The 17,644-nt window shown below is 39.1% G+C and overlaps 1 protein-coding gene across 8 annotated transcripts in view; it reads right to left on the minus strand.

The window, feature by feature from the left end:
* Nucleotides 1-17,638, minus strand: part of patj (PATJ crumbs cell polarity complex component) — a 128,412-nt gene extending 110,774 nt beyond the window's left edge. For 2 of the 8 annotated variants that reach the window (XM_034308857.2, XM_026910265.3), the window contains exons 1-16: nucleotides 17,320-17,638; nucleotides 16,778-16,914; nucleotides 15,953-16,022; nucleotides 15,689-15,867; nucleotides 13,840-14,013; nucleotides 13,557-13,696; nucleotides 12,394-12,589; nucleotides 9,321-9,449; nucleotides 7,159-7,395; nucleotides 5,955-6,057; nucleotides 5,708-5,796; nucleotides 5,254-5,395; nucleotides 3,120-3,254; nucleotides 1,160-1,239; nucleotides 873-929; nucleotides 633-767 (exon numbers count right to left, since the gene is read on the minus strand). In XM_034308857.2, the coding sequence (XP_034164748.2) occupies nucleotides 633-767; nucleotides 873-929; nucleotides 1,160-1,239; nucleotides 3,120-3,254; nucleotides 5,254-5,395; nucleotides 5,708-5,796; nucleotides 5,955-6,057; nucleotides 7,159-7,395; nucleotides 9,321-9,449; nucleotides 12,394-12,589; nucleotides 13,557-13,696; nucleotides 13,840-14,013; nucleotides 15,689-15,867; nucleotides 15,953-15,974 (1,818 nt within the window). In that variant the 5' untranslated portion in view covers nucleotides 15,975-16,022; nucleotides 16,778-16,914; nucleotides 17,320-17,638. The other 6 variants (XM_034308856.2, XM_034308854.2, XM_034308853.2 and 3 more) reach the window with 6 other exon arrangements.
* Nucleotides 17,639-17,644: the final 6 nt, after the last annotated feature.

The following is a 17,644-nucleotide window of genomic DNA, read 5'->3' on the forward strand; positions in this document are numbered from 1 at the left end:
CACCATTATATACCACTGAGCTCACATCTGCCCATGATGTCTCTTCAGGAAGTATCCATAAGGAGTTGTTAGCAATACAGTTGTACTGAAGCATGGCATTTCAAACATATATGTAAAAGAGCCCTTTACATACTCAATGAGCCTAGCATGGAGCCTTGAGAAACCCATAGCAGCACCTCCTGCATAGCAGCACCTCCTGGGTTTGTGTTCTGTCAGGGTTGCTGCCAAGAGCAACAGGCTGAGCGTACAGCAGCTAGTGGCCATTGGACCAGGTGGGGCTGAAGGGACAGTGGAGGGGCAGGAAGCAGAGGCAGTGGGGGAGTCAGAGACACGGCCTGGCATGCAGATGGCCTCGGTCAGACTCAGAAGCCCTCCTGCTAAAACATCTACGTGCCAGCAGTGGTGGCAGCAGCATGCCTTCCTGGAGACCTGGGGCTGGCAGGATGCAAAGGTCACTGTGTTATTAGAGGAACAGACAGGAGCCGCTCCAACGCCCGCCAAAAAGATGATCTGAAGGCCGGCCAAGCCACGGGACCACCTGACCATACCTCCTCACCATAATGTCAATGGGAGAACGAATAATGGTGTAAGACAGTGCAAGTGAAGATGTGAATTAGTGTTCCTTTTTGTACCTCAAGAAGTTCATCCTCTGGTCGCAGTAAACCATGCTTGGCCACAGGACCATCAGGGGCCACAGTAGAGATGTAGTGGTGACCATCGAACGAATCCAGCTCCACACCCAGACGCATGGTGTGTATCGGGAGCAACTAGACAAAAATCACCTCAATCACATTGTAGCATAGAAAGTAAAGCAATCAAATTTTTACTGACAAACAGATGTGTGTCAACACTACTGTGCACTACTATAATACCTTGGAATATTTCTGCAGCTCAGCATCATCCTCAATGACAGGGTCTAGTTCAACAACCTGGAAAAAATTAACATAAATACCATTTCAGTCAAATTGTTGATGACTATGTGCTGAGGAAGAAGGGATAATGGCTTTTTTTTTTTTGGAAATTGTTTATTTTTTGAATGTTGCTTTAATCAACACTGCAGCCAAAGTTACAAAGCTGAATGAGCAGAATTATGTTCTTACTTCGAATTACTTTTCCCTGTTTGCTTTCCATTTTACTTTCTCATTTCCCCATTCCTTACCATAACATCATACTGAGGGCCGAGTGCCTGCTCCCATTTGGTGCGCAACTCCATCTCTGTCAGTAGAATGGGCTCTCGAACTAAAAACAGAATAAAAGTGTCTTTCAAGCAAACAATAACTTTCTCTTGTCTAAAACAGAGTATGCTGTGGGGGAAAAAAAAACACATGACCTTAATCTTAGAAGGTTCTGCAGTGTTACAGAAAGGATGTAATTTTGACTGACAAACTGTATGAGTGACAATACAGCAAAACCATCAAGCTTCTGTCCCATATCAGACAGATACACACAGAGAGTGGGAAGAAGCAGACAGGTTGAGAAGTCTTTTAATGTACAAGTTGTGAAGAGCATGCATGACCAAGAGTTTGGGGGAAAGACTAGTACAGACAAGTGTAATAACACTCCTACTGTAATTTAAGCCCCCCAGGATGACAAGCAACCTCCTTCCTTTACACTTGTAGTCATTCCAATCATCTCACTCTGACAACTTGGAGAGAGCGAGTGAGAGAACAAAATTAATCACACACACAAAGATGAAGGGACCTAGCACATAGACCTGATTAAATTAGCATTTCTACACCACCACTCACAACACCATTCATCATAAGTGTTTGACTATATTAATACAGCAATGCATCGCTTTCAGGTTTAGAATGTCAAACTCCAGCCAACATCTGCGGGCCAGGTGCAGCAGCAAGTAAAGAAATGGACTTGGAAGAAATGGTTCTCTACTATGTCCTTCATCTCTACACTTTATGGTGTGGACTTAACAACAAAGAATAAAGAAATATAAAAAAAGAAGCCTAACTATACGTACATGACACCATCAACCAATACAATTTTCAGATTTTCACAATCAGGCTTTCACAAACTTATTTATATTTTTTTATTGTTTATTTAAAAAAAGCTAATATTATAACATTACTTCAGTGGTTCAGGGTATAAAAGCTGAGGAAAATTCAAGAAAAAACTGGTTGAGAGTGAAAGGAACACAACAGCCTAATCATGTTTTTATGGCACGGGTGAATCCTGGTCAACATCTGTTTTTAGAGACTTTCAACATCACATTAACACACAGGCTCTCAATTCAAGAAACCATCCCAGCACTCACAAAGCCAAACGTCCAAGCTATTTCACGCAGAGAAAACTTTCAACACACACAGAGGTGCTCCTGTCTTGTAACAGCGACATCAATTCTTTACAACATTAAAAATGGGGGAAAAATACAATGTGAGAGCGAGATTAAATGAGAGATTGTTTTGGTTTAAGGCAGCTATCGTTTTACAAGTACTACAGTTGCCCCCACTGGGAAATAAGCCCTGACAAGCAATCATTGTTATCCAGGGCTTGTACTACCCCACTGCAACAGAACACTTTATTTAGAAGTTTGGCAGGTACCAGGGCTTGTCTAGTTTAATTAGGTCAGAGTGTAACTCAAACCATTTGCTGGTTTTATGTCTCAAGCAGGATCGCTCTTCTGCTCCCAGCCTGCCTGCTTCCATATTTATAGCCACTGGCTAGCATGACCGAATCCATGCCCTGTATGTAGGGGTCAGATATGCGGAAGGGAAAAGAAAGAGTTGGGGAGGGGATGGGGGGGTTACAGCAAGAATAGGCATGGCCTGAAACTGACCCCTGCCTTGAGGGAAGTATCACTGGATAGGATTTCCAAATCTCAACAGTGCCCCCATAGGCGATGGACATTCTTGCATCTCTTATAAAGAAATAGTGATGTACATGTACTTATACTGAATATCATCACAAGCAGGATTAGAATTGCTGTAGATGTCTTTCCTGCAGCCAAAAGCATACAGGTTTGGGTTGAAATATTACCAGAGACCAACAAGAAGAAATACTGTTTAGATTGTTCTCACTGCTGTAGTATGTCATACAGCTGGGTGTCAGGGTGCATGTATGCATGTTTGGGATAGAGGGAAATGCAGATTGGTGTGTAAGTTCACCTCTTGCAGACGACTGCTGTTTGATCGCAGTCTGACTCGTGTCCGCTGGCTCCATCACAGAGGCCATCTGAACATCTGCCCGCACCTTGATCTCTGCAGATCTCTTCAGAGACACTCGGGACGACTCTCTTTGGACTACACACACATATACACACACACACACACACACACACACACACACACCACAATCAGATACAAATTTTGCTTTGGTACTTGCACTTTAGGCTGTTGCCAAGAAACTGCATTTCTGACTGGACACAAAGTGAAGGAAACTGATCTACACTTCACTCTTTAGTGTGGCAAAAAAAAAAAAAAATCTCATTCCAAGACAATCAGCTCCACTGACCCTATAAATGATGCCTATGCTTTTTCTCCTTTCTTAATATGATATGAGATTCGTAAAGCAAAGATCACACATGCCTACACGTCGGATATCACAGATTCACATTTACATTATGGGTCCTGACAGTGAGAAAACAGGAATGTAATAAACTTTATAAAGAGTAGTTAAATATGTCCTATATTAAATATGTCCCAATACCTTGATTCAAGACAAAATGGTTAACAATCACTTTCCATACCATTTATCCTACACAGGGTCTGTACCACTTATCTCTACACAGGGTTGCAGGGTAGCCTGGAGCCTATCCCAGGGAACTCGGGGCGCCAGTCGCGCGCACACACACACACACACACACACACACACACACACACACACACACCCATTCACACACTACGGACATGCCAATCAGCCTACACCACATGCCTTTGGACTGGGGGAGGAAACTAGAGTACCCAGAGGAAAACCCTGAAGCACGGGAAGAACATGCAATCTCCCTGTACACAGTGTGGAGGCTGGGTTTGAACTCCCAACTCCGGAGGTGCGAGCCAAACGAGCTAATCACTAAGCCACCATGTCCCCTGGTTAACAAAAGATGTTAATGTCAAAACAGAGTACAGCATTTCACTTCCCTATTTTTATTAATGAGAGGCATGGGTTAGTTTGGAGTGAAGGGGGTGGAGGGCTGGGCATGTGCATACTGTATCACCTTATTCTCTTTAAGACTTTCCACTCAACATCTATATTGAACATCTACATCTATATCTATATTGAAGCTTCTCACACTCCCTCGCTAACAAAACCTGTATGACTTGCTAGCCAGCCAGTTCAAATCAGATCACATACAAAGCAGTACTGCATGTGTGGTGGTCTGGGAAAACCTGTCAGATGTCACTGGTTTACAAATAGGTGAAAGTATTGTTTTAAAAAACTGAAGAGTCAGGTGTGCCAGGGCCAGAGAATAATTTTCATTAAAATATGGCATGTAAAAAAACTTCAAAGATTTTTGTTCTGCTTTTTTTTTTTTTTTAACTGATCCTAAGTGTAGTCCATCAACCAATGTTTGGTGTCTGATATTTGCTTCTTTAGGTTTGCAGGTAAACTACAAGGCTAATGTGGCTAGCAAGTAACAAGTCTATCTTACCTAAACTCGTTTATCAAAGTAGAGTTACATTATAATCCATATCATTTTTAGTTTTTAAATAAAACTCCACCTTCAAAGTTTGAGAGATGAAGCCTGGCCAAGGAATTATGCCAAATTGCTTTAAGAAAAAGAAGTGATTCTGGTTACTCAAGATGGCGGTCTCCATAACACTACAGCATTCAGCTACACTGAAGTTCTGATCATTGTGTCCTAAGCCATATTGGCAGGACAATGTAACATCACCAAAGCAGTTTGAGGCTGAAACATTTTTAGGCAAGATGCATAGAGATCTATTACTTGTTAGCTGCATTAGGCTTGTAGCTTCTGTGCAAAACTAAAGAAGCAAATGTTGGACATCAAACATATCTGACAGCTGATATTTGAGGTAAATTGGAGAAATCATGGCAGTGTTTCGCTAAATGCCCAAAGTGTTTCCCCATAATCACTGTAATATTTACAGGATATTTACAAGGTTTACAAGAACAAGGATGTTTTTCAGTACTTTATAAAGTATTTCCCTACTCAAATTATAAGTACAGTTTTGCTTTGCACGCATCATGTCTAATGGTTTTATAGAATATATAAGAAGTGATGCAATGTCAACATGTCACTCTTCAGTGATCATAATCAATACACAGCATGATGCTCGCCTTTATCCAGAGATATCTCCACAGCAGATTTCTTGGGCGAGGCGATTTTGCGGACCAGAGTGAGGTTCACAGTCTGACTCGACTGCCTCATCACATCCAGGACCTCCTGGCTGGTGAAGCCCTGCAGGTTAACTCCATTCAGCTGTTCAGAAAGACAGAGACAAAGAGAATATTGGGATCGAAAAACATCCAGAAACAAAAAGACGTAATGAGTACAACTAAATACAAGTAACTAGTGCCTAGCATAAATTACATTAGCCCGATCTAAAGCTCAACATGACAGCTGCCTTATCCTCTGTTCACCCCATCCTTATTAAACTCCAAACAAATATGAGAAGATAGAGACATCTTGCTCAGCTGGTGTCCTGATCTGTGTGTGTGTGTGACTGTGAGTATTCATGGATGCACAGGGCTAATTAAAGAAGAGCTCATTAAAAAGTAATTAGCAGCCTACCGCTATTATTCTGTCATGGACCATGATATTCCCGCACTGTTCGGCAGCACTGCCAGGGATGATGCTCTTCACAGAAACCCCTAATCCGTCTTCAAAAGGTAAGGCATAAAAAAGCAGAAGGGATGGAGAAAAATCAGAAAAATAGTTTCAGAATTCTGTGTGGTGTCAGTTACTGCAAAACTGCCTGGTTTGTAGCTAAATGCAGTAAATATGTTGTTGTTGTTTTTTTGCTTTGTTTTGTTTTTACCATCGCTGGTTGAAGAATTGCAGCCAACAATAGAAATTCCCAGACTCTGACCGTCTTTCTTCTTCAGCGACACTTCATGAATCTCATGGCCCTCAAGGTTTAGCTGCATTAACACCACAATCAATGCATAAAATAATCAAAAGTTGCCAGAGCAAAAGATTATCAAACAGCAGAGAGTACCATTTTAGCAGCTCATGTAGTGCTATAGGAAATATATATAATGTACAACTACAACCTGACAAATTTCCACTGGCCAATAAAACCAGCTAATATTAAGACAGAACTCACTGTGTAAAGGGCAGATATTAGCTCTTTAAATGTTCTTTGGTAGCATTCATAAATGTGATACTGTCTGCACACAGTTAATTTACAAGAAGCTGTCACACTCTCTTGGATGGTTTTTGAATGATCTGAATGAGCTTATCTGGGTAATATGATAAAATATCATATCAGGACAAATCATAGACCTTTTGGCAATATACAATATGTATCACAATATAGAGATTTGCTAACAAACTGCCAGTAAAATAGACGTGTTACCTAAAAAAAGACAATGTTTTATTTAATTACAAAAATATTTATTTTACACTAAAAAGCTAATAATAAAATAATTACTAAAAAAAAATAATTTTTTTACAATTTAAACATTTTACAATTTAAAGCTTCAGTAAAATTGTTTTCTATCAAATCAGCTACTTCCAAACAGAGTTTGCAGTTGTTATTTAAAAATTATAACATTATTTCTGAAAAGTGTATTGTGACATAATTTATCAAGTCATGATATCAAAGAACATCAAATTGCCCAGCCCTAATTTTTGATGTTAGGGTGAAACCTTACATAGTTGTGTCACTTATAAACCAACAAAATACTACATTTGCTTTCATTTGAAAGTAAATTTTTGTTTGAAGGTTACATTATAATTCTAAATAGCTTGTTTTATATGTATACTACTGTTCTGCTTATTAAGGATGAGAAATTGAAGTAATATCAGCAAAACCATGGGTGATTAATATTAAATTATATTGGTTGATATTAATGATCAGAATTTTAGCTCCTTAAAATTGTCATATTGGTGACATTCTGTATTGGTAACATTCTACTTACAACATATAGAGCGTATTTTTAAATAAAGAATTCACAACACAGAGTAGATTTGTGGAAACATCCCTTGAAGATGGTTAATGACACTCTCTTCGACTCTACCGTTTTGCTGGTTCTGCGTGCTGGTATGGGTGGGTGCATGGAGGCAATGGGTGCTGTTGTAGGAGCATGTGGTGGTGGCGGGGGAGGCTGTGCATTGCCCAAAGGGTCACGGGCGATTAGCATGCGGACTCTGATACCACAGGCCTGCAGGACCTGCACAACCTGCTCACTGGTCAGACCCTGCGTAGGCGTGTCCCCAATCCGCAGGATGTGGTCACCAGTCCTCAGCCGCCCATCCTGAGATGAATAGTTAGGAAGCAAAAGAGGAAGTTAATGAATAAATAAATAAATAAATGAGTGCGTAATCAATGAGTCTAGTGGGAAGCGTTCTGCACTGAAGTCTGGATTTGGTGCAATTTCACTATGGATCAAGTCTGAGAAAGAGACACAGAAGACAATTACTGCCTTTCCTTCATTGCCACAAAGTCATGGACTAAAAATGAGAGTAGACAATAGCAAACAGAAATGCCCCGGGCTAGCATAAAGAAAACATGGTTCAAAAATTAGCTGTTGTTTTAAATTTGAAAAGTAAGCAACCAAGTTGTGATAAAATAAAAAATTTTTGTTTTACAGTAAACTGAATTTATTTATGAAACATGAAAAAAGTGAATGCCCCAGGGTTAACACTAATGCAGTCATAATAGTTAGTTGGCTCCGGATTTTAATATCATCAAAATAAAATAAGACACCTTGAAATTAAAAATTCAAGGCAGACAAGTGCAAAAGCTCAGATTTACAACCTAATTTCACTGATGCATCAGCAGGTGCCAGAGACCATGTATAACAGTAATAACTGCATAGTTAACACACTGCTCACAAAGCTCTTCCTTTCCATGACTAAACCAAGTGACATTTCCTTCAGCTAAAGACTTCAAGCAGGATGAACCACAAGAGGAAAAGCATCATTACACACAGACAGGAGAAGAGAACAGGAGCCTTTGTGGGAAAAAAAAAAGACATGAAAGGCACTTCGATGCGCAAATGTGCGAGGCAAATCTCCAATTCCAGGTCGTGCCTGTGTGTGTGGGACAGCAGGAGCGCATTGAGGCCTGGTGCAGCCATTAAAGGCTGAAATGGCAAACGCTAAGGATAACAAAGCCCCAATTTTGACAGCTTTTTTGGAGCATAAGATCCAGTGATGTGTGAAATGCAAGAGCTGTGCCTTTTGAACAAGAAGGGTTTTGTTGCCTGGGCTCTGGACAGGAGGAGAAAAAAAAAAGAAGCTGAAAGAGAAAGTGATTGTGTGTGTGCTTCCAAAAAAAAAAAAAAAAAAAAAAAAAAAAAAGGGGGGACAGTGTTCTTTTACTAATCCCTATCGCTTTTGTGCAGTGTAATTCAAAAAGGTGAAAAGCACATCAACTGCTCCCATGCTAAGTTCTGACTAGTTATAAGCAAACCAACAAAACAGCCCAGATCAAAAACAAAAAATCTAATTGGGATTACTAGTGCTTTCATGAATTAGATTTTTTTTTAAAATCAGGGCAACAGCATAGAAAATGACCATTGCAGAGGTGCCAACAAGGCTAACAAGAAAATCCCAGAAGGCAGAAAAACAATTTTACAATTTTTTTCAGCTCTGCACCAAGCACCAGTAAGAAACAGTGAGGTAAGCATTCAGTGTAACTAATTAATAATTAGCAGCTCTATTATTTTTACAGAACAAAGAGACCATTATGCCATCTTATTGGTTTCTACTGGTTCACAAGACCAAGGCTCATGAGTTCACGGCTCAAAAAAGGAAAAAAAAAAAAAAAAACGAAAACAAGTGCTACCAGAAGCTAATGCATGTCTTTTCCCATTCAGTGAACTGGCCTTTCTGCTGGGTGAGCTGTATTTGCATTTGGTCTGAATGTTGCTTTAGCTGAAAAAGCAGAAACGCAAAGTTTTAAGGTGGCACCTCTCCAACTGTATCTTAATATTATGCCTTTTTTGTTTAATACAAGACCTAATCATATCATTATATTAAATCTTTCTTTGTCTCATAAAAAACTGAAAACAAACCCAAAACCAGACAAGAACAAATGATATGATGACTGTAAATGGCATGTCACAAGACATCAGCATCACTACAGGATGTCATCACACCTTACACTTCTGCATTAAGAAGACTGTGCATGTGGATTCAGAGCTGTCAGATGAGAATGTAGAACATAAATACAAACCTTATCTGCAACACTGTTTGGTACCAGAGTGCGTACGACCACTCCAGCAGCCTTTCCACCCACGATTCCAAAGCCGAGACCTGAACCATCATTCATTAGCTCAATCTCCTCTACATGCCCCCATTGTTCCTGTAAAAAACACACACAAATAGGCTGAAAATATAAATAAATATATGTAAATTAAATTCAAATTATAACTATAACATAAATATACATTAACTACTTTTGACTAAAATAACCTGAAGTAACCTGAAATGGCACAGAACATTTACATTTCCTTCTTCTTCTTGTGCATACATTTGAAATGACGTTCGGACAAAAAAGGTCAACTGACCTCCGTTATGATCCAGTTTAAGCCCTGAAACGACATACTTAAAATGTAGAGTCAGAAAATAAAGTTTCAATAGATCAGCACTGACTGGACAAATAGCTTCATCAGGTGAGAGCAAGCATGACTCAAATGCATACATCATATAAAGTTCTTACTATCCAAATGTCACACACAAGTCACTGATCAAAGTCAGGGTCAAGAAGCCCCATGAGTGTCTTTCTGTGGCTGTTCTAACCCGCTGTCCCACATCGTCTAGGCTTCTAATCACCACACTATCCTTGGGCACTTATTAATGACCTGCAATCAGAACATTTCATTTTTCTTATTACCAGGTCCTTATCAGATGGGTGACTTCCTCAGCAATTTTCCTGCTGTCCTGTGAAAGCCATCCTCTGCCATTTTCATTGCACCCCTCCCAGGAGACAAGGCGTTACACTAACGCTACACTAGACAAGAGCCATTTCCAAGATAAGAACTCAGGAGCCTGATCCCATACGTTTGCAGTCATCTAGAGGCTTTCAGTGGTTTCTGCTATTTTTATGTTAACTTCTCATGTAAGGCAAAGGAGAAAATAAATAGTCACAGAAATTTAGTAAAACCCAGTTACTACTCCTGTCTCTTGAGGTACAGAGACACATATACTAATTTAACTTTGAGATTAGATGGAATGTGTGATAATTAGGGCTGTCAAATGATTTAAACAATTAATCATTAAAAAAACATTATTTTGCATAGTTACACAAGAAATAAAACTGGGCATGCACTTATAGAAAAATAATTACTGACAGGGTGGAGTCATGCAGCGCAATGAAAAGCTGAGTTCTACTACCACCTCGGAGTTGATTATTTTCCAATAATAGCATGTCTCTGAATTAGCTGTTACTATACAAACAATAACGTATTAGAACTTGCAAATAAAATTTTAACCTGTGATTTGAGTTGCAACCAGTACTATTGTCCGAGCTGCAGTTATAGGGGAAAAAAAAAATCAATACCTTCAGAATCAATATGCTGTACTATTTGCTATCATATCAATTGATGTTTATCAATATAAAAATCCAGTGGAGTTTTTAAAAACATGGTGTTGAAAATTCAGTAGGTTAACTCATTCTAAACGTGTTAACTTTATTACCTGTGTTTTTCTGAATTCAACAATACATTTGTAAAGTTTAACGCAAATAAAATATATACTAAAGAATATAACATATGCACCTACATTTTAATATCAGCCGTAATTATAAAATTGTGCTGCGATGATGGGGTCAAAATTTATGAATTCAGGGAATAGGACTCCTTTGCACATGGCTTCCCTGTTATTCCTCCTGGACCAGCGAGTCAAGCCTGCACTGAAATGTTTTTATGCACTATAATTAGGATTCTAGAGATTTTTTAAAAAGGCTTCAGAGATCAGGTTCATGGAGAGGCGCAGACACCAGGTCACAGGAAGTAAGGGAAAACATATCGCAGTTAGCCTGTGCACTATGCCTTTTAAGGCACAGAACCATGAAGCGGTGATCCCCTGAAGCCTGGACCATCTTGCATAGAAAAATATTTTTTCAGCTGGATACGATAAAGAAATACACTGAGGCAGGAAAGGGGATTTGGGGGATTGTTTAAATATAGGCATTACAAACAGAACATGCTGTGGCTTTGTTAAAATAATTTTATTTACGCTTGTTAAAATAAATTTATCCATGTACTTGAATAACTGTAGTGTCTAAAACTGTTTTTTTTTTTTTTTTTTAAAGGATTCTACTTCCGAGCAGTGCAGCTAAGTATTTAAAATTGGGAAGCATGTTATGATGAATTTTATGTTCCTTCTACTTCCTTGACTTTAATTTTCACTGTCATTTTGTCACTAAATCAAATTTTCCCCTGATTCAACATGCCATTGCTGGCAATTACCCTGTTACAGGCAGTCATGACATTCGATGACAGGTAGTTAAGCTGGCCAACAAGCAATCAAATAAAATCCAGACTTTTGCCAAGCGCTCTGTTAAACATGACCTGAGAAAAAAAAAAACCCGAAAAAACACAGCAACAACAAGGCCTGGTTTTGATAAGCACAATGTGGCATCGATCCAAGGGTATTAAAACAGAACAAGCGGTAAAGAAGCACATTAAAAGAAATACACAGCTAAGCAGCCTAAAATAAATCTAAATAACTTAATGTATCTGCCATTAAAGATCTCTCTCCTCAAGTCCTCCAAGTGTATTCACACTAAGACCTTCACTTGAGCTGTATTTAATTAAAGTGGACGAGGGGGAACGATTGCGTTTATTGTTAGAGGCTTGAGTTAATCAGCTTCATCTCATGGCTGTTGATCTTTACCAGGCTCATTATCCCTCTCAAAGATTTTATTTCTTGAGAGAGAGAGAGAGAGAGAGAGAGACAGGAGGAAGAAGAGGATCACTCAGGCAATCACAACAGGCATTTTGTTTCTCCTTTGGCTCAGGTTGAGGGAGAAAATTACCTGCGTGTTTTTCATCCCTCTAGGTGTTAGAACTTCATTTTTAGAAGGAATGTCTAAATTAAACAGTAATGAGGACTTGAGATAACCAACAACATAACCCTGTTTAATCTGAGAGGAGGAACAGGGAGGAATGTACATCATGGGAAATAATACATTTAGAAATGCAAATACAGATTAGAACAAAACTATAAGAGATGCCTCAGTGCTCTGCTGTAGTCAGTACAAAAATCCCGGATATTAAACCGCTCTTTCACTGTGGTGAAATCACCTGAAATGGCCTTACTGTCTGAATGGATCCAGATGAGGGTAGGTGTGGTTTTAGCAAAGAGTCTTTGGCCACTACTAGCTCCACTCGGTCCCTCTGCTGCTGCAGATAAGCAATAGCCTGCTGTTGGGTAACATTCTGGTCCAGGGGAATCCCGTTGATGGCCAGAATCTGGTCATTCTCCTGCAATCTGCCATCTCTGAGCATTGACAGAGAGTGTGGCACCATGTATTTTGATTAATAAAACATCACATTTTGAGGCAAACAGTTATTCTGTATTGACTAATAAATTGCTGTGATAAAAAGGTGCAAAAATGTGCCTATGATTTTACTTTCGTCAAAAAAAAAAAAAAAAAAAATCACAAACTGGACAGAACCTCAACCGTACTTATGCTCTCACCTTCCCCTGATAAACCTATGATATTATCATTAGATTTGTAGCCCATTATTTCCTCTTTATTCCCACTTTCCACTTTATTTTTTTTTTTTAATTTTTACCCCATTTTCTTCTAATTTGGTCATTTACCAGTTCCCACCCACTAGCTAGCTCTCTCTTAAAGCGCAAAAGCTATCATCCAGGGAGGGTGAAGGCTAGCATGTGCTTTCTTGGAGACGATGTGAAGTTAACCGCCTTATCTTTTTTGAAATGATGCTCATGGTAGCCAAACACATTTGGAGCAATGCATTTTCTGCCCTCTTCCACATACATGAGCTCACAGACCCCCATGATTGGCAACGTGTTGCAACGTTTCACTGTCCGTACTACCCAGAGATCAAAGCCAATCCCCCGGCCACAAATGGCTGTGGCTTAGTCAGGATTCAAATTCTCCCAGGTGTTAGCATGAACATACACTTTGACCAGCCTACACACTCAACTTAATTCATCCGAAATGGTTTACCCAAAATAGGGTGTGATCTCTGGGTGAGAGCAAATGGCAAGATCATGTATGCAGAAGATGGCAGACAGAACTTTTCTCTGAGTGTGCTACGCTGTCTTGTGATGCAGCATGAGGACCGGTTTGAAATGATGTGGCTTGTTGGCTTCGCGAGTCTCAGAGGAATCATTTGTTAGCCTTCATCTAATGTATGCTTTTGTTGGGGGAAAGCATTTGCTGGATATCACTATGCTTTTTTCCTGAAGCAACTGCTCCATTTTACTAACTCACCTGTCTGCCACACTCCCCAGCTGCACCTGTTTGATGAAAACTCCATGAGGGCCAACTCCATCCGGCCTCAGCCCCACCACACTGAAGCCTAGACCTCCTGTCAATGGCCTCAGCAAGCTCACATGCTCCAGCTTTCTTCCCTAAAGAGACCTTGCGCAGATGTAATGAGTCTGTACTGCACCATTTGAATTTAAAAGATGAACAGATGTGAAGGATCGAAGTCTGGCATATGCGCTCAATAAGAGGTCATTGATAATATATCATTACTGTCATGAGCTCACACCTTTGCTGTAGCATGGAGCCATCTCTGGAGCTGTTCAGAGGATCCTGAAGACACAGATGTGCCATTGGACACTACAGAGCCCAGACTGCTTCCAGGACGACTAGCACTCACAATTAACTGGCCTTTCTTGGAGAAACTGAACTCACTGCATGCATCTGGAGGTAGACAGTTCAGCTGTAGAGCCACAAGCCGCAAAAAAAAAAAAAAAAAAAAAAAAAAAAAAAAAAAAAAAAAAAAAAAAATCATCATTGTGCGTATTACTCCACTATTATATATGAGAAAGATAACACAGACAGCAAGCCTATAAATATTAGATATTTTCTTTTTTTGCTGGTTGTGCAATATGTTGCATTGCACCTGACTTTTAAAATGCACTTTACATGTCAAGAGGAAGTGTTGATACAGTACAACATAAAGCAATACAGGGAAAGCGATCATGGCCCACAGCCTGGGGCACAAAAAAAGAAAAGCAGGAGGGAAAATCAATACATTCCTCTGCATCTCTCCCTACTCCCAAACAGGTAATGTATTAATGACCTTTAGACTCGCATTGTGGAAACTTATCAGTCTTCTGCTTATTTAGCCCGGGCTGACGGAGCAGGTTCCTGGCCATTTCATCAATACATCTCAGACAAGGCAGTTATTCAAACCAAGACAGTAGATATTAAGGCTTGATAGATCCACAAAAAAGAAATTCACCGCCACTCGTCTCTGTATATACCATAGATTTTCACCTGACGCATTCATAGGCACTCGTCTGACCTTCCTAGCACTTAGAATATGAAGCTTTCGTTATTGCCATTATCTTAATTTGGCATGTGGATTGTTTATTGTAGAGAAGGTTCTTGTGTCAATAAAAACTCAGGCTGAATACAAATTGCAGTACAGTGGTTTCAGTGTCTCAGCTTGGCAGTACAGAAGTGGGATGCACACCTGTATAATCAAAAAACACTGCAGTAGATACATTAACTGTTCTTCTTAATTAACAGATACCAATAATTAAATTAATAACTAAACATAAGATGATCATTGCCCTTAAATCTAGTAGACAAGTTTGTAACAGTGATCCTAGTGATGGTTATTTCACTTAAAAATATATGGGATTTTTAACTTGACAGTAAAGGACAGGACAGGTGGAAGAGCCAATACGATATCACTAATGCAGTAAATTATGTCAAAATATGCTTTCCTAAAGGTTTTGTGACTACTGTCAGTACTTCTACATCTCCATTGATACTGAGTATCAAGAAGTTGATTAAATGTGCTTTTGCCCTCTTGTTCTTTAGAAATAGTTTATTTCTGTAATGTATTTGAATGCAAACCACTGGATTTTGTCTACCGTTTTTCATATTCTTTTACACAATGTTTATATGTGTGTTTTAACTTTAACCTAAGCAAAGTTAAATATTATGATATAAATTGTGAATTGCAAAAAAAAAAAATCAAAGTTGGTTTATTTTATATATATTTAATCGCTCAGCTCTACTTAAAGGCATCAAAACTGGTGTACAGTCATTTTGTTTGAAATGCTGAAACATTTATTATCATGAACTCCAGATTAAAAGCTGATTTATCTATTAAGTGTTCTAGTCAAGTGTGTCAATTTGTCTGGTGTGGAATTTTTTTGGCTGTTTTTATGATTATTTTCATATTATGCTTTATATTATCTTGTTAATTTTATTTTTAAGTTCACTTTATTTCATCTGTTCTGTTTTATATAAAGCACCTTGGTGGAAGGTGCTATACAAGTAAAGTGTTATGTTATGAGCCAGTCTTATGAAAGCTGGCTTCTGGAGCTTGGTGTGCTGAGAGTTGTGTGGGCTGTGTGATAGAGACAGAGATGTCTGACCTGGTCTTTAAGCTGTTTGAGAGAGTGCTGCAGGGTGAGGATGCGGCCAAGCAGAGGGCTCTGTAGTGCTTCCTTTAGTGCTCCAAGCCTTTCGCTGTGAGTCCATTCCTCACGCTGAGCCAGCTTGGACTGCAGCCTCTCCACGGCCTGGAGCACCTGCTGCCGCTCAGTCGCCGACACTTAACACACACAAAACACCCACAGAGTGAATACACTACCAGCATTAACAATATTTGAAAATGAATAGGTAACAATCTGTGATACCTGTCGGCACATTTTCATACATCACTCTTTCCTGACAAGCCTGATGCTGAGGATTCAGTCAGGGTAATACCTAGAAAGAAAATGAATTTAAATATAATCTTGCATTTGATACAATTCAATTCATATAGCAAACTGAATCTGAATATACAAATTCAATTAGTATAGTGCTTTTAACAATACAAAGCACACAAAGCAGCTTTGTAGAAATCCAGATGTAGATTTAGGTCCCTAATGAACAAGCACGAGGCAAAAAGTGATATAAATCATGATATAAATCATCACTCTTTTACAACTGTATATTATAAATTCAAACAGTATTAAGTGTGTTGAAAAGATGTTCAGTATGCATAGATTGTGAAAGAGTGCTGGGATGAGCACAGGACAGGCTTCATGATTACAGCTCCAGCTCTTAGGTACATGTCCAGGCTATTATCCACTGAAGCAGGGGTGAGATTTGGACATAAACTGTTTTTTTGGAAGTATGAATCTTAAGTGAAAAGTTGGATAGCTCCAAAGCTTTCACACAATTCTACATTCCGATCATCAAAATAAACAGGTGCTCATCCTTACATATTACAAACATATGTATTTAATGAATAAACCAGCACGTATAACAAAATACCTGGAACGGAGTACTTACTGAACACTGAGTAATTATACACGATGAGTTATTTGCTATTAATTTCCAGATGTTAAAGGTTAAAAGGGGAGTCTGTCATTTCACGTACAGTCGTTATCAGTACCAGTTTCGGTTAGCGTGATGAGCTAATGTGTTAGCAACACTTATTCTAACAACAAACCGAACAAAATAGTTGAACTACTTACAGATTTTGTTTAACCGGTTCAGTCTACAATTCAGAATAACGTGTAAATTCAGGTGAATAATGACAGCCGCCCTGTAAAGCGTTTGGGCTTGTGGAAGCTGGAAGTTTCAGCTGAGATTTGGCCGCTTTCCGCTCTACCTGTCGGGCGGAAGTGAGAGGAGGCTCGTCACCTCACCTTAAACCAGGAAGCAAGTTCACTCACCCAGACTAACAGCACTTAAAGAATTATTAAAAGAATTATTATTATTATTATTATTATTATTCATACACACTCCACTCAGAATAATCTACATCGACATCCACACTGTCACAGAATTATCTACCATAGTTTGTTAAAAAGTTAAAATAAATAATAAGCTCTTGTTCAAATACAGACTAACACTAACAGGTGCATCTCTCACTTGGGCTCTGTTACACGAGTTCCTCTGTTGGCACTGCTGAGAACTCGTACAGCTTTAATAACTACATGTAAATTCATCGAACACTTCTTAAACACGTCTACATTGTGTATATACAACGTGTACTAGCTACTAATGCACTAACCGTATGTATCTTTCTCACATCAAAACTGAAACATAACAGCTGTTCCAAGAAAAAAAAAACCGTTTAGCCGCCTCAGCTAGCTAGCTTTGATAAGCATCAGTGCAAAGTAGTGTTAAAGTTTGCTCACGAGCTCATAGCAAAACAAATCATTTAACAAGTTTCACAGGAGAAACGTTTACGCCAAAGTTTATCCAACCACATGGCTAACTCCATTTAGTTCACAACGTGGACGAAAGTAGACAGCAGCACGCTCAAAAATAGCTACAACTTTACATTAATAAAACATCTTCGGAGAAAAGTCTTTAGTTTGTCTCTTTAAAACAAG

The sequence above is a fragment of the Pangasianodon hypophthalmus genome, chromosome 11 (genome assembly GCF_027358585.1).
Source record: "Pangasianodon hypophthalmus isolate fPanHyp1 chromosome 11, fPanHyp1.pri, whole genome shotgun sequence".
Classification (NCBI taxonomy): domain Eukaryota; kingdom Metazoa; phylum Chordata; class Actinopteri; order Siluriformes; family Pangasiidae; genus Pangasianodon; species Pangasianodon hypophthalmus.